The sequence below is a fragment of the Brachyhypopomus gauderio genome, chromosome 9, assembly GCF_052324685.1.
Source record: "Brachyhypopomus gauderio isolate BG-103 chromosome 9, BGAUD_0.2, whole genome shotgun sequence".
Taxonomy (NCBI): Eukaryota; Metazoa; Chordata; class Actinopteri; order Gymnotiformes; family Hypopomidae; genus Brachyhypopomus; species Brachyhypopomus gauderio.
Window position 1 is genome coordinate 26,212,906 of NC_135219.1, and position 24,868 is coordinate 26,237,773.

The window sequence follows — 24,868 nt, forward strand, 5'->3', positions numbered from 1 at the left end:
ATGTTCATTTTTAAGAATATTAACATCGCCACACTGCTCCCGATATCCTGCTGTCTCAACTTGCCAAAGCGCCGTTCTGTCCTGCTACCAAGTGAGATATGTTGATCTGAGTACTGAGCTGTGGTGGTGCTGTAAATGTCTCTGTATCGTGCTCGTATTAGCCGCGGTGTACGACAGGGGCGTGGCCTGGGGTGGGCTTCCAGGGCTTCAGCCCCGAACCTTTTCGCTCAGCTGTATTTAATGAGGAGGCCAATGCTGCTGTGAGAATAGGAAATCTCTTAACGCCAATCATAGTGCCGCTTCAAGGATAAAGTTCCGCCTTTCAGGAGAAACAGCCAATCAGCTTGCTGGTGTTGCGGGCGCAGAGGAGAGCCCACCCCCACCCCCGTCGGGGAGCGCACATGCACTCTAGCCATTTTGGCAGCAGGTTGCAGGTAGCTGACGGTAAAAGAAAATGGATTGACATACTGTTTTGCATACTTTATTGAGGAATGGATTTACTGAAGGAATATACCTGGTCCATGTCCTTTAGTAAAAGCTCACTATCTTTAGGTCACCAACAGTCATTCTGCAGAATTTGTGCACCCTTTGTTATATATATATATAATTAATTTGGCTGAGCCCCGGATCTTTACATACCCAGGCAACGCCCCCGGTGTACGGCATTATTTTCATACAATGTTTGCATATGGTCCGTGTCTTATCAGTCACTCTCTCAGTCAAAGTGAAATTCGTGGGCAGAGTTTAATTACATCTTTGCGGGAGTCATTTAGTTGGATTAACACTGATTTGATCAACTCTGTCCGATAAACTCTAACACTGAACATCATTTAAATCTAACAGTGTTAAATTACTCTTTGGGAGTGAAAATCAACTCGGAAATGTTTAACTCTTAAAATTTAACACTCCAGTTTTTGCAGTGTAGGAGAGGACGTAAACGCCATTGGCTGCAGTAAAAAATGATTGACAGCTAACTCTGGCTGATAATTGGCTTAATAAAAATTGATTGACAACGAAAGTCTAGTATCTGATTGGCTGCAGTCAAAAATTATTGACACATGCTCCGCCCTTTACCCACGCCCACCAGGGCTCCAGCCTGCAGCATTACCCTTCTCGGATGACACGCAGGTCAATCAAGTGACACCGCCGTCATCCATCCAGCGCTGATGATCCAGTGAGAGGATCGTATTTCGGCCTCAAAACAGATAGCACGCGCGCGGTTTATTATGATTTGACGGATTTTTTCCCCTAAAAGATTAAAATGACGGAAATCCGTCGTGTTGACGGAGAACTTTAACCCATGTTTTAAGGTTGACTTTTTTTGTATTAAAAACACTTTTCTTTTATTGGTCAGATGAAATATACAAATTGTTTTGTATTTTTGTTCTTTACTTTTTTGCCAAAATCATCAATATAAAAAAAAAATAAAAGGCTGAACTGAACTTCAGTTGTGTGTAACGAATCTAAAATATATGAAAGTCTAATATAATCAGTACATTACAGAAAATAATTAACTTTATCACAATATGCTCATTTTTGGAGAAGGACCTGTATTTGCCATGCAAATACACAATATTCTGATTTCATCAATTTGTTTCATCAATGCTTCTTTTTTACTAAACACTTTATTTCAGGAGATATTATTCATTTAAAATAAGGATACAAAAAATGCCCACAATTGAATGTCTAATGTGACTATTTTGCAAGCAAGATTGTGGATATATTTAGCCCACATGAATTCTGACTGTATAATGCAGTTTCCCTATACTAAATATGATGTGCATGAACATTAATTTTGTCCTCTAGTTAGGACTCAGACTAAGTTATGACTCATTACATTTGAGCTTTAAGTCTTTCTGACGAGTAGAAGTGCAAAAGGTGTGACCCACCAGACAAGCAGGTTCAGGAGGTTATTGCCTATTTTGTCCATTAGTTCAAATAATTTAGATACATATTTTGACTCTCACCCAAATAAGGTGAAACACAGAATGATACATGCATGCCAGCTTAGCATTTCACAAATTCCTTCTCCTGTCCTCCAAACAATTCACATCACGTCCAAGTTTTCTTTTGGCAAGTGCAATATAATGAGATACTTGATCTAAACTAAAAGCATCAGTGTTACTACTGTACACAGAAATGCCATATTTACATTATGTTAAAGTAAGGAAAGATAGTAAGGTAATTATTTCTCACAACTTTATTACGTTGAGTTGAATGTTCAAAAAAAAAAAATCTACACATTTCCTGCATGTTAAAATGAACACAAGGAATGATATTGTGTAGGATGCCCATCACTTTTTACAACATACCTAACAGCCAAGTAAAAACACATTATATACAGCTACCAAAGCTGTACACACCAACAACTGCCTTAAAAACAAAAATGTATGTCATGTTAGTCACCAAATTAGACATTACAAAAATCATTTTCCCCATGCCCTGAAATTATAGGTATTGGAGGCACATCACTCCTTCCTGCGCTTTTTCTCATGGTCATAGTCCTTAGAGCGCCCACTGGTGGATTGCCTTTTGGAACCACCATGCTGCTTGGCCTCTTCCAAGAACTTGTCAAGGCCGAAAGGATCCTCCTCGAACTGGACAGGTCCATCCCTGCGCGGGCCGTGGTCAGTGCCAGAGAACTCCCGATCTGGCACAAACCTAACAAGAGAAGAATAGCTTACACAATTGCTGACTATCCTGTGACTATTAAATGAGGTATGAGTAAAATCATACAATTCTCCATTCCCTATAATGATAAAAAATAAATTTATAATCTCATTTATTACCCACAAGTCCTCACATTTAGTGATTTCTTATGAATCACAAATTCTTCAACTTTTTATGGCCATTACCAAAGTTTGATTACAATTTCTCTGACAACCTACTAGTCAATTCAGGTCATTAGTATATACAGCATAGTCATCACAAAATCATGAATGTTTTACAACAGCTACAGCCACAGATGATCTTGGAATCTCCCGATGGTACCTGCTGCTCTGCATGAGTGTATCCAGGTCATCTCCATACATATCCTTATCAGCATTCTTGCTGGGCCTGTAGAGGTTCTGGGCCATGTCTCTGCCACTCCTGAATGGCTGGTCGTACACATTATATGTCTCGTCCTCTCCTCCAGCGAAGCCACTGTCCATTCCCTGAGACACACACAGAGAAAAGACATAGTTCTTACAAGAATGAACAAAAACCTCAATCCTGAGACTACAAATATTTTTCTTTTCTACTTCCATCCCAGTATTGCAGTATAGATAAGGGAGGGACCCAAGAAAACTGCACTTGGTTTCAAGTCTCCATCTATTAGCATATTTGAAATCAGTCAGATATTTTTTTTACCCTGCTCTGATTGAAGAGCCTCTGATCATATTGAGCCTCACTGGAGATGCGGGGATTGGGTTGTCCCAGGGCAATCATCTCACTGACATCTCTATCCTGATCCCTCTGCAGTTTAGACCTTGGCAAGATAGTAAAAAACCAACATCAACACACATCCAACAACAACTCAAGCAGAGGAAGCTGCAATGAACATGACTCACAAATAAGCAAGAACACATGGCAGAACACGGTTTGTTTTGCAAATACCCATCATGTTACAATAGCTAAACATGTGGGAATATGGGATAAACACATTGATAAATATAATCTGTTCAGTTTGGTTCACATACCATACTTTTAATGGTCTAAAAAGAAAAAAAATGGTCAAAACGGTAGGCATATACCGGCCACAAACATATAATCTTGAATTTGACATTGAACGACAACACTACATCATATATTTTAAACTGGCCATGGCTTGACTGCCTAGTCCATGAAAGATTCAGTGTGGCGGAGAAACAAACACACGTACCTCTTATCAGGGGCGGCTCTGGAGAGGTTCCTATCATGCTGTCTCTCTTTCCTCCTGTCATGACGAATGTCATCACGCTCCCTAACCTCTGTCTCCTCACCACCTACCAGGAAGGGAGAGACAGTGCGAGTACGTGTGAAGGGATATATGCACATGTACATAAGAGAAGGTCTTAATCAGGAACACATGTGCAGGCAAAATGAAACCTAGGCCACTACACTTTTGTGGTGTTACCACTATTCCTAATTAAGGGCACAGGACATTCTGAAAGCCAAGATCAGCACAATGTAGCACTATCAATACCATCAATAGTAGTTAAATGTGATTTCTTTTATCCAGTTACAAATAGCCATCAGAAAAATATTTAAACATAACCGATATAGCATTAATATACCCAGCAAAGATCTATTCTGTGACGGTAACAGGTCAGGGACAAAGTCATTGAAAACACAACATTCTATTATCAGTCAAACTTTAGTTTCGCTACAAAATGCAGATGAACATCTCCACCATTAATGATCTGTACCTTTGTCTGCATGGCTTTTGATTCCTGCTCTCCGGTCTCGGGCCATCTTTGCCAGCTCCCTCAGTTTCTCCTCTTTCTTCTCTTTCTCCTTTTGCGCCATCTTCTTTTCCACCTGAGCTCGCATCTCTACTGCTTCTCTGGCCTAGGGACACATCAAGAAAATCTTGAACACAGGATAAAAAAAACAAACAAACCACAAAACAAACACCACACCCTACATTTTACCAAAATGCAAACAAGTCTAGTACCTAGCTACATAAATAAATGTGACTGATAATACTTTGCTATCTAGTGTTTGATTTCCTGGAAGTCTAAGCAAGTACCACATGAAGTAATTGCAATTGTAAATACCGCTCATGTGCACCCAATAAAGGTGTTGTCACCGCTTAGCTTTTACATTACTTTACCTTCCTGTCTGCAATATAGAGAGCCTCTGCTAACTTTGCAAAATTTTCATTAATGTGAACTGTCTGAAGGCCTCGTCCATCAGCTGCAAGACGTTTATCAAGTGGGATTGTGTAACCCTGAAAAATAGAAAAGAAAAACAGTGGGTGGGGGTCAACGCATTCTGGTCTACAGAGACAAACTATTGAAAAATTTATGTGTTTTGTGAGGGGGGTATGCTGATGTAAATTACTACACCTTTGCATTCTTCCAGTTTGAAATACAAGGAGGAATCTTCCACTCTTGTTGTTCTTTTACAGTCATCTGAGGGAAACAGAAGTAAAGGGTTCCTGCGGTGAATAAGTGTGCATATTCAACACAAGTAGTAGCTTTGGGTAAAATCCTACAAAATCCTACCTTTCTACTGGGGGAGTGCATGACTGGGACAGGAGGGGAGGGAGGGCCACGAGGAATCTTCTTATTAATCCTATTGAAAGTTAAGGCAAAAACAAACAAAAATAAAAATAAATAAGTACTACATACATACAAAGAGTACATTGTGTTCTTTACTCTGAATAATTAATTAATCAGTCCCACCAGGATTTCGCGGGCCTTTTTTGTGATTGTTGCGGGCTAAAATGTTTGATGTTGCGGGTGTTTTTCAAAAAAATTGCGATGGAAGTTGCGGTGTGTTTTTGCTTTTTTGTGAGTACATTACAATAGGGAGTAAATGTTGTATGGTTTCCTCTATTTAGTAGTCCATTTTAATTATCTATTTACCTATTTATTCAGGGTTGCCAACTTTTCAAGATCGCTTGAAGTGAGATTTGAACCTGGAGGGGGTGGCGAACGTTAATTGTTGACGGGGGGGCGGGGTTAGCGAACGTAAGTTGTTACCAGGTGGCCTGTAAAATGGACACAAATTAAGTATTATATCGAGATCGATCGCCAGTGGTTGGCGCCAGAGCGAACTAGTAACTCATAGATATGGATCAGAGATAAATAAACTTTATCTCAGTTTAAAGTTTAAACTTATAAACTTTATCTCAGACCCTCGCCACTTGCGTGCGCTGCAGTGACTTCGCGGGCTACCGTTGCATTGTGGTGAATGTAGTGTTTGTGCGTGCAAAACACCATCGGGCGGCTGTGGCCTGCGGGCCGGTTCTAATAGTAATTAAATATCATCCAGGGGGCCATAGATAATCAATTCGCGGGTCGGATCTGGACAGTTTATCTCCGCTTTCATGTAGTGTACCGGGATACTGCTTTTCCCGTTCTTTTTGCCGTTATTTTCGTCGCTCATGCTGCTTTCAGTCTGCTCCTCTTGAACGTATATACGGAAGTAAGGCGGGAGTTTGTCGACGTCACATCAATACGACATCAGTGATTGGTCAAATTTGCGGGAAAGTTGCGGTGATTGGCTGAAGTTGCAACACCGCCCTGAATTCGCGGGGTTTGCTTGAAGTTGCGTTGAAGTTGCAAATCGCAACATCGCGACTTTCTGGAGGGTCTGATTAATTCCCACTACCAGGGATCAGCTAGCAAGACTGTGCTTGCATAACCCTAGACCCTCCTTGCTTTTTTATGGAGAATTGGTTGTGACCTACTTAAAACGTGGTGGCTCCATCGGGTCTTTCTGCATTTCCACCATGCGAATAACTCTTTGCTTGGCACCCGAGTTGAAAGCCACTCCCTGCTGAGAGGGTGTGTACCTGTTAGAAATAGGAATCACACTGAATTAGGGATCAGCTACATCACATACGTTACTATGGACTGACATCATAATGAGACTTTTGGTCTTACCGTATATACTGTGCTGGGGCCTGTTTATCTGCCGCACGTACTGGCATGGCAGCAGCAATCTTCTGGGACACCTGCTTTTCCAGAGCAGCTCTGGTCTTCTCTGTAAGCTGAAAATAAGCCAATTAATTTTAGAATTTTAGAATAGAAATGCATATACACTTATTAATTTATAAAATTTAACCAAAATTAGGGGAAAACACCATTCTGACTAAAATTATTTGTTTGTGACATTACTATTTTATTGTCTTTACTGATGTTTGTAAAAAAAAAAAAGAAAAAGTACCTCTTTAACAGCTTCCTCATCTGGTCTTTGTAATTCTGGAGCATCATCATTGAGAACCTCCTTAGGAAGCAGGTCTGTATATTTACTGAATATGACCTGTTTAAAGAACAAGAGGTGTGAGCAGACATCTCAAGAAACACCAGTTCATCAACAACTTAAAATTACATCAGCACAACACTCACCTTATCCTTCCCTTGTCCTTGGCGTGCAATGGCATCGTATTTTATTTTGCCCTCAGCATCCACCTGCAAAGCGAGGGCATTGGAGGTCTTTTTCTTCCTTCCCATTTCAAGTGGGTATTGCGCCACGTGGATCTCTGGGAATGCCCCTCCATCGCCAAAATCCTTTAAAAACACACAAAAAGTACAACTAGAATAATAAGTTGGGATAATAAGCATATCCTCAGAATTCCACATAATCAAAGTCAGAAATTAGTCATGGTCCGGTGGTAGGGAACTGGTCTTGTGACTGTAGGGTCGTGGGTTCAACTTCCAGGCCTGGGGCCATGACTGAGGTGCCCTTGAGCAAGGCACCTAACCCCGACTGCTCCCCGGACGCCTAGTAACCACTAGTGTGTGTGTGTGTGTGTGTATTCTAACTGCACAGATGGGTAAATGTGGAGGACAAATTTTGATTGGGGTGAAAATCACAATTGAGAAATATGGCACATTTATATTTAAATTATAGATCTACTAATGGGTAGGGTGACCAAACGTCCGTATTTTCCCGGACATGTCCGTATTTCACGCCGGGACATGTCCCGGGAAATACGGACGTTTGGTCACCCTACTAATGGGCAGTACCTCAAGACTGCGGGGCACCCATCCTTTTCGGGAACCATAGGGCAGGGGTTCTCTGCGAGTGGACACTAGTGCTGTGGACTGAGACCTCTGCGCTCTGACCCTCTCTTCTGCCTCCAGCTGATCCTGGGACAGCTGAGTTGGAGCGGGTAGAAAGCTGCACGAAGAAGAGACAGAAAAAACAATATATACAAGTTCTCGCACGACGATTTTCCGGCTTGTGCCGAGAACGTTTCAGATTTTATTCCCAATAAAGCAACTCCGCATATCTAGATGATGCGCTTGGGTGAAATGTAGAAGTTAGTAACTCTAATTGTTAGCTACATGCATACATGGCTGAGACCAACACGAGAAGACGTTTTATCTAGCCAGCTAGCTAGTTAACAAGACAAGTTATATTTGAGAAAACGATTCACAAAATCTTCATCTGTTTTTTTTAAGCTAAATGCAGCTATAAATACAGTGAAATTAACAAGCTAGCTGAGTGAGTTAGCTAGCTAGCAGCCTGGCTATACACCTAACTAGGCCTTTAAGTAATCGATTAGTCAAAACGACTAAAGATAACATTATAAAGATAACCACATTTTAAAAGATTAAACACAAGATTACACAAGTAATGAAATGCGTATGTTTGTCGATTTCTAACAGTATTAAATGATAAAGTTAGCGGAGCCGCTCACCTCGCGAGCGACATGATCCTCTCCTACCGGCAGTGACGTCACGGGAGACGCGGTTGAGGAACAAAGACTCTTACCGTAGAAAAACCACACACGCCAAAGACTCTTACCATAGAAAAACCACACACGCCAAAGACTCCTAGAAAAATCTCGTGAAACATTCTCTAGTTTTTAATTCATCCATTAATTATGATATAGTTTTTATTTCATTTTATAAAAATGAGTTTCGACAAAATACACTTGAAAACCTTCTTGTAAACTAAAATGACCGGCTATAACTCTGAGTATGAGGCGTACTGCAGACACTAGGCACAGATTTGGGGAATGCGACTCCCGTGTTATTCAGATCATGGGAACCCCTCAATAAACAAGCATTAATTCTTCGGAGAATAAGTCAGCAAATTAATTAGGAATTAAATGAACATGTGTAATGTTCTGGTTAATATAACACGTTATTATATAACTCAGTACATCTATTGAATATACCACATTAGACACGACTACATGTAAAAGCACTGTATCGTAGTGTATTTGTAGTGTATGCGTATTCTCCTTATCCTTTCTGCCTACCGTTCTACATCACTCCTCGATCGGTCGCTCCATCTAGTGGCTTGGAGTGGCATGACACTACATAACATGTCAAGGTCGTGCAGTCCAGTGCTGCACATTCCTGAGGACTACGCGCCTCCTACACGAGCTACACGCTGTTGTTCTAAACTTTAGAACAACAGCGTGTAGCTCGTGTAGGAGGCGCGTTAACATTAAAAAATATTAAAAATATTAACATTAAAAAATAACTACAAACGGTTCACTTTAGAATCTAAAGTGAACCGTTTGTAGTTATTTTTTAATGTTTTCTCTTCAGGAAGGTAGTTACCAGCTAGCAAGTGATAGCGTCAGTTACCCCATCTCTAAACTCATTAAAGAAATTTATGAAGCAATGCCTGATTATATCAAAACAATACTGGTCTTCAAACTTTATTTGGATTATGTCACGGGTTTTGTGTGTACAAATGATGCAATACGTGCAATAAAGGAAAAAAAAACATTAAAGCGCCGTTCCTGAATAACAAGTGAGAAGTATTTTAAACTTTGATTTAAAAATGTCTACAGTCATGGCTCTAATGTTTTTATTCAGCTACTTTTGTGCAAGAATGGCATATACTTCTGTTTAAAGAGCTTCTCCGTGCAGTTTCCGCCTTCTTTTGGCAGATCTGTTAAGATGATTGGCTGCAGTAAAAAATGATTGACAGCTAACTCTGGCTGATAATTGGCTTAATAAAAATGGATTGACAAAGAAAGTCTAGTATCTGATTGGCTGCAGTCGAAAATGATTGACACATGCTCCGCCCTTTATCCACGCCCACCGGGGCTCCGGCCTGCAGCATTACCCTTCTCCATTTTTCAAAGTACAGATTTGGCACGTTGCATCACGTCACATGGTTAATATACTGCCACAATTTTACAATACTGTCATCATACTGCCCAATCCTAGTAGGTGCTATTATTAGCTTAGCTCAGCAAGTTTTTAAAATAAATATATGTTAAAACACACGAGCTCCTCGGTTCCGAGCCACAGGTGAGTCCACAGACGCAGACGACTAGACGTAGACAACATAAACACACGACCAGAGGGGAGGGGTCAGGGGCTGTAGCGTGACAATATGGTAATATTTATAATTCATTTGCTTTTTATATGTTTCTGTAATACAATCAACCTGATGACAGGGGGGCACCAACCAAAAATCTCACCTAGAGCACCACATTGGTCAGGGCCGGCTCTGGCGACAGGGCTTGCGATTTTCAATGAGTGAGCACTTTAACCTTGCAACTCCAGCAGGGGCAGCTCAGTTATTAATGTGACAGGGTAAAAGGACGTGTCAGTTGAGATCAATCATACACACTCAGCAGGGATAAGCACACTTTAAATAGATCCAATCATTTTCAGACCTCTTCCCTGCCAGTAAGTCATTATCAAGGGTATCCTACTCAAAGTTGTGCTTCTTACACATTTTCAATACAACTACAGGGTATACTATATCCTATGCTCACTAATTTTATGACTTCTGACAAATGAATGTTTGAGTCTGGAAATCAAACATACACAGGGAATCTTTACACCATTTTAGAAAATAGCCAGCAAGACATGATAGATTCTTATCAATGCCATTAAAATATATATGTGACGGGCAAGGAGTGCAAAATAAAAAAGAAAGCGATCACACCAGTCTCAGGGAAAAGGGGGGAATTAATGAAGAAAGTGCACAACACAAAACCCGTGACTTAATCCAAATGACGGATACAATAACCAGCAGTCAACTGGTACAAAGACAAGACATACTGTCAGTGGCGTAAAAAGGGGGTATGCAGCGTATGCGACGCATAGGGGCGCTGCACTAGAGGGGGCGCCAAATCGATGCCAGAAAATTATTTGTTGAGTTGGTGGGGGTGGGGGGTGGAGTGCGGGGGGCACCGATAGTATGTTTGCATACACCTCAGAAAGTATGTAGTTGCAACCCTGCATACTGTATCAGGGTTGCCAACTCTCACGGAATGAGCGTGAGACACACGCATTTGACTGTCTTCACACGCTCTCACACCATACATCCGATTTCTCACGCTGAAAAAAAATCTAATTTATTTATCTCTGACCTACATCTATGATTCAATGAGTTACTAGTTCGCCAACCACTGGCGATCAATCGATCACGATATAATACGTAATTTGTGTCCATTTTACACCCCCCCACTAACAATTTACACTCACCCCCCCCCCCCCCGTCAACAATTTACACTCACCACCTCGTCAACAATTTACACTCGCCACTTCCCCGTCAACAATTTACACTCGCCACCCCCGTCAACAATTTACACTCGCCACCCCCCCCGTCAACAATTTACACTCGCCACACCCCCCGTCAACAATTTACACTCACCACCTCGTCAACAATTTACACTCGCCACCCCCCGTCAACAATTTACACTCGCCACCCCCCGTCAACAATTTACTCAATTTACACTCCCCCCCCCCATCTCACTCCAAGTGATCTTGAAAAGTTGGCAACCCTGCTGTATATATACAGACAAACAACCCTCAGGTGTCGGGAAACCTAATGGTCCACGCTCACCTGAGGGACGAACACAATGCAACAACAGGACATGAACTACTGCCACTGTGGATGGAGGCAGGCAGTAGGGGGCCCTCGTATCGTGACGATTGTTGTAATATTGATTATTTATGAATAATTATATGGGGCACCACCCTGAAATTTCAGGAAAATATGTATTTTTGTACCTGGAATAGATTCAATGTCTTATTACCAAAGGTGAAGCTCAGAGTCTGTGCAGTGACCCAATACCACTGGTTGAAATATATTTGCCACAGTAATTGGTTTAATGAACAAATCCAAATTTTATTGATTAATAGATATCAACAATTAAACGTGATAATACACATGACGTGTAACGACCACTGTTTGGTCAATGAAGCAGTCAGACACAGGGGCTTGCTTTCCACTGTTTATTCTGAAACTTTAAGATGCATCTCCTCTTGCATAAGATGGCTGCATACTTCACAAGCATCCATCCCAGAGCTCTCACTCGTCTGATGGAGGTACGGTAACAGCAGAGGGACACAGTCTGCAGTGACATCAGAGCGAGAAGAGAAACGCTTCCCAGAACCATTGTGAACCTTTTTATAATAATGAAGCCATTTTGGTGAAACTCACTATATTATTAATTTTAACCCTATTACAGCCACATAAGGTCGAAAACTTGATTTAGGTGAAAAGGTTCTGGTCCTTTTGATTGGTCCATTCAGTCCTTTCACATTCCAAGACAGGCATCTTACCGAATGTTCTGCTGCTGTAATTTTAACAGTATTAAAAGCTTACAAAATCATATACATGTATAAATTGCCTTCAGATATTCAAGATTTAACACAGAGTATAAAAAATAGAGACAAAAGCTGCAGTAATTATCCAATAAAACTCCCAGTCCCTTAGAAAAACAAAACATAACCATTAACTGTGACGGCGAGGTGAAGGAGGCAGGCACCACGCCGTTGACGGTGAACACACAACGTTTATTGGCACAATGTGAAGCTCCGGGTGGAGCGCGAGCAGCACAACAGACACACTCACGCAGACACGAAACTTTAGACAAAGACGAGCACAAGACACCGCGTTAACGCACATTAAATAGGTGAATTACACAGACCCACGTGACCTCGAGACAAGGCACAGGTGTAACCACGAACACGCTCACAAACAACCCACACCCACGGAAGTACAAACATGGACATAACGACACGCAGACAACATAGCGGCACGCCCACAGGGAAGGGTCCGGAGCTGTTCCGTAACAGAACCCCCCGCCAGGGGCTTGCTACTCCCGGAGCGGGAGTGCCCCGAACAAACACCGACGGGCAGGTCCCCCGGGATCACGAGCCTCCGAGAGCAGTCACCCCCGACGGCGGGACCGCCGCGGACAGCTCTAGCACACCCTCCCTGGGAAGACAGGGGAAAATACGTTAAACAATGGCACGCTGACAAACACACACACAGGTACATGGAACACGAAAGGCACAAAAGGGAAAAGGAGATTAGGGAACAACAACGGGACAGACAAACAGACGGGTACAGGCAGCCATGGGACCGCTAGCAGGCTTGCAGCTAGCGGCGCATATCCCCCAGGGGCAACGGGATAGACCGGAGGTGTGATCCCTCCGGTCGGAACAGTCCCTCCAGAGCACGCAGCGCTGGGTGTTGCTCCGGGCGCACTCGCGCCCTCCTGCGGTGGTTGCGGCGTTTTTGCCCCGCCTCCAGGCGCCACCGGAGGAACCCTCTGTCGCCGCACGCTGACGGCTCTACGAGGCGGCGGTCTTGCAGCTGGTCTGGGCACCACCGGAGGTCCTCCCCGTCGCCTTGTGCTGGCTGCTGCACGAGGCGGCGTTTTGGCCGCTCCTCTGGGCACCACTGGAGCTCCTGTCCTCTGCCGCGATCCGGTGGCGATTCGAGGAGCCCCAGTCGGCGACCTCACTCTCCCCTCCTGACCGCTGGCAAAGCCAGTCTCCCCTCGTGCCTCTCGGGGTGGCGGCTCCACCTCCCCTGATGTCTCCATTTCCTCCTCCTCGGAGAGCTCCTGGTCCACCGCCATTCGCTCCTCGGAGTCGGGGTAGCGCGACCAGCTCATCTCGCTCCCACCCGAGGGAGCACGAGGGACCTTCTCTCCGTCTGGGCACCCCTTCTCCGACCTAACGGTCTCCTCGGAGCTGACCAAGAGGCTGTCTTCCTTCTCACCGTGGGGAGCGGTGGGCACCGACCACTCGGACGACGGAGGGCTGACGTCTTCTTTCCCACCATAGCAGATGGTGGGAACGGAGTACTCAGATGATGGGGGGCTGCCGTCTTTCTCTCTCTCGTCATAGCAGACGGTGGGAATGGAGTACTCAGATGACGGGGGGCTGCCGTCTCTCTCTCTCCCCTCGTAGCAGACGGTGGGAGTGGAGAACTCAGACGGCGGAGGGCTAACTTCCTCCTCTCTCCCGTCGTAGCAGACGGTGGGGGCGTAGCACACGGATGGCATGTAGCGGGCTTCGTCGCCTGACTCCTCCTCTCCCGATTCCTCACTCTCTGTGTCGAGCTCAGGAGGGGTCGCCGCTACCATACCCGCGTACACCACCAGAGGGCCCTCTTCGCCCTCTTCACCGCTTGCCGGAGGGGAGGACTCCCTTCTCAATGCGCGGAGTCCCTCTCGCCACGCAGCTTCAAAGAAGGGGTCCTCTCTCAAGTCCTCCTCAGGGTACGCCGGGGGTGGAGAGCGGTGCCTCTCCATCCACACCCGTCTTGCGGCCAGCCGGAAAACTTCCGCCCCTTCCTCATCTCCGGCTGTCAGAGCCTGATGCAGCATGTACTTGCTGACAGGCTCCTGCAACTCCACCCCTACTGGGACGGGGGTGTCGCGGTGGCGTGCGGGGGAAGAAGAGTGGTGGTGTTTCACCTTCTTCTTCCCCTTCTTACGCGTAGATGTATAACCCGGCATTTCTTGGGCTCGTCTTTCTGTGACGGCGAGGTGAAGGAGGCAGGCACCACGCCGTTGACGGTGAACACACAACGTTTATTGGCACAATGTGAAGCTCCGGGTGGAGCGCGAGCAGCACGACAGACACACTCACGCAGACACGAAACTTTAGACAAAGACGAGCACAAGACACCGCGTTAACGCACATTAAATAGGTGAATTACACAGACCCACGTGACCTCGAGACAAGGCACAGGTGTAACCACGAACACGCTCACAAACAACCCACACCCACGGAAGTACAAACATGGACATAACGACACGCAGACAACATAGCGGCACGCCCACAGGGAAGGGTCCGGAGCTGTTCCGTAACATTAACCCTAGACACCTAGATCTATATCCCCAACCGAGGCTGATAGCAGGTATTATAAAGCAAAAAAACTTCCAAAGCATTCCTATATAACAATTACTATCCTACATATGGAAGTGAATGTGAGTGGCTCCCATGTGCATAGTTATTAAACCTGTTCTACATAGTTAAACCGAGTGATAGTTCTGAGAGAAGCTGGCATGGCAAGTGAGTGCATCCGAGTGGCCTCGTCCTATTACTCACTGCATCCTCAGTCGTAAAGGTCTTTGGCTGCCTCTGGGGTGTCAAACAAATGTATTTTACCTTCATGAGTCACCTGAAGTTGAGCAGGATATAAGAGGCCAAACACCTTGACCGTATAGCAAAGATTTTACCTCCTTAAACGCTGCTCGTTTCTTCCCCAGTACTAAAATCCTCGTGAAAAAACACGCGATGTCCTCTGAATTGGAACTCCTTTTTCCAACTGGTAATGATGTGATGTTTATCTTGAAAATATTGGAAAAGGATCAAAAACACTCTCGGTCTCGGAGTGGTCGTGAAAAGAAGTCAGACCCCAACACTTCTTCCCATAAACGAAATGGGATCTGACCCCTCCAAATTCTCCGGAATGCCCACAACTCTCAGATTAGATCTCCTCAATCGGTTCTCAAGATCATCTAATTTTTCTTTCAGCCAGGAGTTTTCTTTCTGTAGAATTGAAATGGCTTCCTCTGCGCTCACCAGTCGGTCACTTTGGTCATTCCGGCCGTCTTCGAGTTCGTGAATGCATTCATCGTGCGATTCATAATATGATTTAACTAACTCAGCCCCCCCCCCCCCCCCCATCACCACCTCCATCCCTCAGACCATCCATGAAGAAGCGTCCCACACCACCTGTGGCACTCCAACTACTGCCAGAAAGGCAGCTACGCTCGCTGTCCCATCGCCCAAATGGACCCCCACCCACCACCACCATGGCAACATGGTGGCTAGGTGGTTAGCATGTTTGCCTCTCAGCACTGGGGGTCTTGGGTTCAAGTCCCTATCTGAGTGGAGTTTCCATGCCCCCCCCCCCCCGTGTCTGTGTGGGTTTCCTCCTACAGTCCAAAAACATGGAGGTTAGGCAATATTTAGCCGAATTGTTTGAATTCCTCGAAAAGAAAAATGATTCGTATTCCTCCTCTGCATTCCAAAGAACACATCGCTGTCATTAGATGAGTACTACCAACAGGGTGGTTTATATACAGGGTTAATTTTATCACATTGAAATACACTACATTTAACAGATGCTTTTATCCAAAGCAATATGCTAGTACCCAAATTGCAATCTGTGGAGATGCTAAGCGCCAGTTTAACACAGGAGACTCCCACATCAAACATTAAAGCCGGGGACACATAGACGTGAATTTGGCCAAGCGAAGTGAACTTCGCAATTCATGAGGGAGGCGAAGGCAAGCAAATATGAGCGAAGCGAAGCTAAATTATTACAATTATTATTATATTAATTATTATTAATTATTCGGCCAAGTTTAATATTATGAGTTCAGTTGGTTGGGCTGCACACAGTTCTAGTTCTAGATGCTAGAGCTTCTAACTTCCCTGTCCTGCCATGTGGTGGACAACGTATAACTTCAGAAAAAGTCCCCCAAGCTAGGTCTGAAGTGGCTGGTTCGAAATTATTGTTCTGTTTGGTGGTGAATAATGTTTTCATATTAAATGGGTTGTCTACTTGTCTACATTTCTAGTGTGAATTATTAATATGGATAAAGTTTGGAAATTAATGTTGTGAGGATAATAGGCTAGTTTTGAATATTTTGTGTTTGCTAGGCAAATGTAAGGCTGTTTCCTGTTCACCTGTTGATTGAGTGAGTAGGCCTAGGGGTTTTGATGTGACGCTAAGAAAAAAAAAGTTTTTACTTTTACTTAAGTATTTTTGAAGGCAGACACTTTTGTACTTCTACTCAAGTAAAAAAATTAGGTGAATACTTTTACTTGAGTAATATTCAATGCAAGGTAACTGTACTTTTACTCAAGTACATAATTGGTGTACTTCGTCCACCACAGAGTAGAAGTGAGAAGGTAGGGAGTCTAGTGGCTGTAGAGTGGTGGAGACCAGAGAGAACAAGGCCTGTGTGTTTCCATCACAGGCTCTAATTAATTGTGTGAAGACTGTCTTTATAGAAAAGATGATATAGATCCTTGTGTATTGTGAGGCCAGTTTTCCTGAAAAGATGCTCCAACTGGTGCCCTGTAGTTTTAAGCTGATGCAGGTGAGATGAGAACCAAGGGGCAGAATGAGTAAAAGAAACAGTCGGGGTTTTTAGTGGAGCAAGTGAGTCCAGGAGAGAATGAAGCCCAGTGTTATAGTGATAGACCAAATCATCAGCAGTGTCTGAAAGGCTAATATTAGGAAGACTGTCAATACCTGATAGAAGTGAAGTTATATTCATATTTTTAATATTACGATAAGTGATGACACGTGGTACTCTACATTTAGACAGAGTCATGTTGATACTGAATGAGATTAACAAATGATCGGAAACGGAGATCTGTGACAGTACAGTACAGAGTTACACCTGAACAACAAACTAAATCCAAGGTATGACCTTTAGAGTGTGTTGGGAAGTTGATATGTTGATGTATTCCAAAACTGTCCAGGCAAGATGAAAAATCCTTAGAAGTGGTGCAGTTTACATTGTCCATATGTATATTAAAATCACTAAGGAGAATAATGTGAACAGAGGAAGACTGAAAACTCGTTTATAAAATCCGGGTTGGGTTTGGGAGCACGATAAATAGCAGCTAAGACAGTGGGCTTTAGGCCACGCAACTGTATGGCTACTACTTCAAATGAATGATAAACAGGTAAAACAAGAGTGGAGGCTTTCAACTGTTCACGGTAAAGTATTGCGAGACCACCTCCTCGACCAATGACACGCGGCTGACAGATGCACACAAACCCAGCTGGCGTTAGCTCATTCAACTGGGAGAAGTCACCAGGTTGTTGCCAAGTCTCCGTGAGGCAGAGAAAGTCAAACTTACGGTCAAGGAGGATGTCACGGAGAAGGAGGTTTTTGCCTGTGAGAGACCGAGTGTTAAAGAGCCCGACATTAACATTAACTTCACAGTGGTCCGTAGGTGGAATGATGTTAGCCGACCTAGCTATCCTGGCTACGACAGCACGGTCAACTTTCCTACCAGAGTTTCTTTGAGGGCGACGAGTTTTAGACCAAATGGTATTTATGGCTGTCATGTCGTCGATGTGGAAGTTCCGTGGGGACCCGCGGTGGATGTATCGGCATTGAAAGGTCCGAACGATGTCCGTGTAAGTGTGGAGTACGGGTGGCTTATAGGACAGTTTGAACCGCAGCTTGAGAAGTTCAGCAACCGAATACTGGTGTAAGGCTGTCGATGGTTGAAATACCATCAACAATACAGCCCAAACAAGGACAACCCATACAACCAGGTGGTTATTCCACATGATGGAGAGTAGCATAGGGAGGCAGCAGGTAGCATCTGGGAGCAGAGCAATTCAGGTACACCAGTCAGACCACACTAACACTAAACATACAGTGTAGTGGTTTTGGTAAAGGACTGGGTCGGAGACCTAACTAGTTAGTTAGTTATGCTGCTATAGATAAGCCTGCTGGAGCCACATGCTAATCACTGACACATGAGCTATTTATGTCTGTTTATATTGATGGTTGCCTAAAGTGATGGCTTGCCAGTGGATGTGCCAATGCCATGGTTGGATGTGCCATTGCCGCAAGAGGATGCGTTGATCCCAACTACTACCTGAGGCTCACCATCTGCACTGAAGGGACTGTGACTACTCTGCCTGGAATTAGAACTATAACTATATAACTATATGTGAACTATAAATACGGACTTCTGCTAGCGGGCCACCCAATAGAGGATGTGTTCCCTTTTAGGTCTTGGTCCTCCCATCTTAAGGAGTTTTTCCATGCCACTGTCACCTCTGGCTTGCTCATTAGGGATCTGGACCCATACAATTGGGGCTTGCATTGCTTTAGAATAAATTAGAGCGAGAGCTCCGAGAAAAAGGCACGCCCTCGCCAATAAAAAATGGAAGATGTCTAAGATCTCCAGTATAAATTTTCCTAAGCAAGGAGATACACCACACAGAACATCGACGGGGCAAAAGAGGAAGACGGGCAACATATATAAAAAATTTTTAATAAAAAACATATGGCATTTTTACACAGCCTTTCATCAGTGCGTGAAGAGTGAACTTGGCATTTCTTCAGTACCATACATGCAAATGAGTATTTTTATGATTTGTATGAAGAGTATGATTTGGCTTGCTCACTGGGGGCTAGGACTCGGCACTTGTAAAGCTGCTTTGTGTGTCAGGGCTGGCCCCAGCGCAGGGACTGTATAGCCCATAGCAACAGGCCCCAAACCATATATTCCCAGAGCATCCTCCCAGAAGGGTCCCCGAGGAGCACAGTGGAATGCCTTCTCCAAATCCACAAAGCACATGTGGACTGGTGTCCACATACTCAACCTGTATTGTATATATTGTATATCTCTACCTAAGATGATTGCCAGTGGATGTGCTGATGCCGGGGTTGGATGTGTCATTGCCACAAGAGGATGCGTTGATGCCAACTCCTACTGGAGGCTTGCCATCTGCACTGAAGGGACTGTGACTACTTGGCCTGGAATTATAACTATAACTATAGTATTACATTTAAACTCGAATTCGAACTATTCGAAAACTTCTGCTAGCGGGCCACCCAATGGAGTCTTGGTCCTCCCGAGGTTTTTTCCTAATCCCCACCATCATAGGGAGTTTTTCCTTGCCACTGTCGCCTTTGGCTTGCTCGTTAGGGATCTGGACCCATACAATTGTAAAGCTACTTTGTGAAAACATGTGGTGTAAAAAGCGCTATATAAATAAATTTGACTTGACTTGACTATTGGTTAGAACAGCTTTCAATCACTTCGAAGGCATCAGCTTGTCGCTGATGAGGCTTCTTGGTTGGCCTCACCTCACCAGGCAGAGGTAAGAAAGCTGTCATTCAAAGTCACCACCTCACTCCACACTAGAGGTCTGCGCGGGACTGCTTTTTTAATCCCGCTCCCGCCCACTCCCGCTCCGGCCCGCTCCCGCCAAAAAATCGCTTGTTTTAATCCCGTACCCGCCCGCCACATACACATTTGTGTCGCCCCCGCCCGCAATCCTAATATGAATTGAATTAATAAAATTTAGTACTTTCAATTTTCTTATGTATTTATTAAAACAGCAATATAGCGATGGATCACGCTGTCTTATTTCTTACCACAGTCCAAACGTGCCGTCAGGTGACGTACACCAACACTTTGACATCTATCACAACAAGCAAATGGTAGACAATTTCCATCTCGATTAATTACAATGGAATATGACCTCCATACATCAGACTTTCCTGTAGTTGGCTTAATTGTGGTGTATTCGCCAGTTTTAATTGAATTGTCCACACACTTTCCACCTGGTTGACCGTCTACAGTCTCTGCCATTTCAGTATCAAAATGACGCACACTTCATGTTCATGTGATCAGTTGCTTAGCCAATATTTTGAATTAGTTTATTGCTTACTTACTGAATGATTAGTTGTTTTCATCCTGTTCCTTATGCATGGAAATCATTGCGTTGTTATTATTATAATTTTCTAGACTATTTATTAATTTGTGGGATTTTTCTATATGTATGAATATGCGGTCCCGCTCCCGCATCGCTTGGACTAATTAAACTCCCGCTCCTGCCAATAACAATTCAATTCTGTCCCGCGCCGCAAGATATTGTGACGGGTCTCGCGGGATTACCGCGGGAGTGCAGACCTCTACTCCACACCTCACGCAATTAAGTGAGCAAGCAAATAAAGGTATTTACCAACAGTTTTTATTTATTGGAAAAAAAATTTCCAATAGTAACATAAAACAGGAAGATGATAAATCCTGCACCTAACATCCGGAGTCATGCAACAGGCTTGGCTAGGATGTATTAACCAACCAACAACCATGATCTAATAATACCTACACAATACTACTGGACAAGATAGATTTCACACACCCTATGCACACACTAGTTGCTTGAACAGAACACAGCAGCAGCTACAATCTGATACTGGCTCGACAAGGATCCAGAAGCACAGCGCACTATGTTCATGGTCCATTGCCTCAACTGCCAAGTACTCAGACCACAAAACAAACCTGGACTGACCTTCAAAACAAAGTGACATGGACACACACAATACCTTGCAAGCTTTTCCTTGGGGTCATCAGGAAGGCACCTCCCTTCGTTGGTGTTTCGATGAATTGAGCCCCCAACACCTCCAGAAGGCTCATCAGTGGAGTCTGGCGTCCCAGACCCACCCCCCTCCAAGCTCACAATGTAGCCCACTGCAAAATTACCAACAACCCTGCTACCCGACGGCTATCGGAAAAGCCAAGTGACAATCCTACCCATATCTCAACATCACACCCACCAAACAATTTATCTCTTCAAGTACTATCCTTACCCCACCTACCCTCAGCCCTTCTTAGCCACACCCACTGACTAGATCTCTCAGCTACCTCTGACAACTCCTTTACCACTGCTCTCATCACACAGCCTCTAAATCCAAACTCAGCCAGTAGTCTTGTGGCAGACTTCGCCACGAAACCCCTAGCCCCTACCTCTACAGGTCTAATATATGCTTGCCAGCCCCGCTCTCTTACCTCAGCCACCAAATCTGCATACTTCAACCTTTTCCTTTCATATGCTGCATCAACTTCGTCCTCAAATGGAACAGTTAGCTCTATGAAATACACTATCCTCTTACTTTCAGAGTACAACACAACATCTGGCCTCAAGTTTGTGACAACAATACACTCTGGAACCTGCAATTTACAGCCTACATCAACCAACAGTTTCCAATCTCTTGCATCAGCCCACTTATCGCCAACTTTTGAAACCTGTGCTGGCTCCTTGCTATGCTGCCCCTCACACACAAACCTAATTACTCTATTGGAACTAGCAACTGGCATGCCACTAACTTCCAACCGCTTCTTATCAAGTGCACCTGCCAGTGATTTAAGTACCTGATTATGCCTCCATGTATAACGTCCCTGTGACAAACTCACCTTGCATGCCGACAGGATGTGCTTCAATGTACCACTTCCTGCACATAGCTTACAAGTTGGATCCTCACCTAACCACTGCCCAAGGTTTTGTGGAGTTGGAAGCACATCATAAGTAGCTCCCACAAGAAACTTTATACGACTTGCATCCAATGCCCACAACTCTCGCCAGGTGATTCTCCTCTTCTCTACACTTTCCCATTTCATCCACTGACCCTGCTTACTCTGTCCTGCAGCTTTTGCCCGTCTTACTTCCTCCTCCTGCTCTCGAATAAAACCAGTCACCATTCGTCTTCTCTCAGGAGATGTGGCCTTGCTGAATGCCCTCCATGTATCACCTGACCCTAGTCCTGCCCTACCATTTTGCACCTGCCCTACAACATCTCTATGCTCCAATGCCCTCTTTGCTGCCTGAGTTGCCTCTTGGGAACTCCACTTTCTTCCTGTACGTGTCACTGGTGCCGCTGCTTTGATCAGTGCATCTTTCGACCCCATCAACAACATTTCTCTGCCTACCTTGGCACATTTAAACTCCTCAACTAAGCTTGTTAGTGGCAGTTCTAGTACTCCTCTCCCAAACCATGCCACACTACTAAGACAATGTGGAACCCCAAGCCATTTTCTTACAGCCTTATTAACAATCCTTTCTAGCCTCTCAACTTCAGTCATTGGAATATCATACACTGTTAGTGGCCACCTTAGACGAGGCAACAATCCAAACTGCAAACACCACAACTTTAATTTACCTGGCAAAAAGGACTTATCGATACTATTAATAGCCTCACCCAATTCCTTCCTTAACTCTACAACCTGCTCTTTGTCGTTCAGTGCTGCGGTGTACCACCTACCTAGACTCTTAACTGATTTCTCCAGAATAGACGGTATTACTTCTCCCTCCATCACATACTTTTCTTGTGTCAACTTCCCTTTCACAATTGAAACACTCCTAGACTTACTGGGTTTAACCTTCATCCTAGCCAGCCTAAGATTATCACCTAGCTTCTCCAACAGCCGCCGAGTACATGGAACAGTTGTCGTCAATGTAGTCATGTCATCCATGTATGCCCTAATCGGTGGGAGCCGGGTGCCATCATGCAGCCTCTCCCCACCTACAACCCACTTAGAAGCCCTAATAATCACCTCCATTGCCATTGTAAAAGCCAATGGTGAGATTGTGCACCCTGCCATTATACCTACTTCCAGACGTTACCAAGATGTAACAAACTCCTCTGTGCTGAAACAAAACTGAATGTCTCCAAAATAAGCTTTAACTAACCTCGTAATCTCATCTGGAATCTGAAAAAATTCAAATGCTTTCCACAACAGAGCATGTGGCACCGAACCAAAAGCATTAGCCAGATCCAAGAATACCACATGTAGGTCTCTTCTCTCTGCTCTCGCTGTTTGAATCCGGTGCCAAATCATGCTACTATGCTCTATACACCCTGAAAAACCTGTAATCCCTGCTTTTTGCACCGATGTATCAATTAACTTATTCTTTTTCAGAAACGCTGCCAACCTACGTGCAACTACACTAAAGAATATTTTACCCTCCACATTAAGCAAGCTTATGGGACGAAACTGCTCTATGGCTACAGAATCCTTCTCTTTCGGAATAAGAACACCACCTGCCCTTCGCCAGTCCTTTGGGATAATCCCCTTCTTCCACACTATAATCATCAACCTCCATAACAATTTCAAAACATCTGGCGCACTTTTATATAATCTATATGGAACTCCATTAGGCCCTGGTGCTGAACCAGCTTTTGCACACCGCACTACATCCTGTACCTCACTCCACTTAAGGGGATTAACATCCATCTTCCACTGTAGGTCACCTACTGGCGGAATATCTGCTGGCAGTTCCAACTCACTAGTCCTTTCCTCCCTTGAGTACACCTTCTGAAAATGCCCCTCAAGCTCCTTCTTTCCTACCTTTAGGCTCCCTGACTTCTCCTGACTAAACAACGTTTTAACAAATCTAAACGGATCCTTAAAGAATGCCTCTCTAGCGCACTCTTTCTTCTTCCTTCTTTTCCTCATAGCTTTTGCTCTCCGCAATTTCCCTAACTTACTTTTCAACTCGTCTTGCAGTAACTCAATGCCCTCTCTTTCCTGCCCATCACCCCGCTTCCACTGCTTCCTCAATAACCTTGACTCCTTGACAAGTTTTCCTATTTCTACCTGCCTCCTTGATTTACAAACCGCCTTACTCATTCCTTTCTTCTGCACAACACCAAATCTTGCAACACCATAATCATAGATAACTTTACCTAGCCTGTTCAACTTACTTTCCGCTGTTCCCTTTAACCCTTCCAACATCCCTTTCAAATCATCATTAACACTCCTCCACAACATTTTATCACCTGCCCCAGGCCATTTAACCTTCGATCTGTGCCCTAACCCTTTCTCTCTTCCCTTTTGCTTTCCACTAACACCTGGCCCATCACCGCTATCCTCCTCTCCACCTCCTGTGCTTGAGTTGGCCTCTATAGTAACAAGGGTGTTGATATCCTGCGGACTGTGGTAACTAACCTGCCGCTGGACTTCAGCCGACTGACTCGAACAATTCTGTGCAAGGTATTGTTCAATGCGGGGCCCCTGCACTCCTTCACTCAAACATTTCATCTTCCCTTGGTGAATCCTCAGCCCTCTCACTGACGTGACTTTGCGCCACCCACACACGCAAGTCTGCAGCGCCTTTTCCCCTACCACCCTGCCTGCCTGTATGCTCAACCCACTTCTCGTAGTCATGTCCGTTCCAAAGTCCGTAACCGTGTTATCCACCTGTGAGTCATCTTCCACCCCTGCTCTCGCTGACTCTTGGGGTATTGCTTTTTTACTCCTCAATGTAGCTTACTTGGTTGCACACACATGGGTACCATGGTGGCTGCTGCCATGAGTTGCTAGCCCATGGCAGCACCGTTAGGGTCTGTTCCCTCTTGTCAGCTGTCTTTCCAAGCTGTCACAGAGTCTTTCCCCTGTTGTCAGCTGCCCTTTTCACAGCAGTCACTAGTTTAACTAGACACCAAGTA

General features: G+C 44.4%; 1 protein-coding gene across 1 annotated transcript; it reads right to left on the bottom strand.

Annotated features, from left to right (window-relative positions):
* Positions 1–1,620: 1,620 nt before the first annotated feature.
* snw1 (SNW domain containing 1) lies at positions 1,621–8,496 on the bottom strand. Its single transcript, XM_077018151.1, has 14 exons — positions 8,339–8,496; positions 7,662–7,815; positions 7,041–7,202; positions 6,859–6,954; positions 6,576–6,682; positions 6,380–6,484; positions 5,190–5,259; positions 5,031–5,096; positions 4,796–4,912; positions 4,389–4,530; positions 3,863–3,965; positions 3,352–3,469; positions 2,992–3,155; positions 1,621–2,661 (listed from the first exon to the last, which is right to left on the bottom strand). Exons 1-14 carry the CDS (start codon positions 8,350–8,352, stop codon positions 2,469–2,471), a joined length of 1,611 nt encoding a protein of 536 aa, XP_076874266.1. The 5' UTR covers positions 8,353–8,496; the 3' UTR covers positions 1,621–2,468.
* Positions 8,497–24,868: the final 16,372 nt, after the last annotated feature.

What these genes read in the sequence shown, in the direction of transcription:
- snw1 (XM_077018151.1), bottom strand. An exon ending in CAAACTGGAAGAATGCAAAG is followed by an intron (nt 4,913 to 5,030) that starts GTGTAGTAATTT and finishes TCTATTTTTCAG; the next exon opens with GGTTACACAATCCCACTTGA. An exon ending in GGCTCTTCAATCAGAGCAGG is followed by an intron (nt 3,156 to 3,351) that starts GTAAAAAAAATA and finishes TGTGTGTCTCAG; the next exon opens with GGAATGGACAGTGGCTTCGC.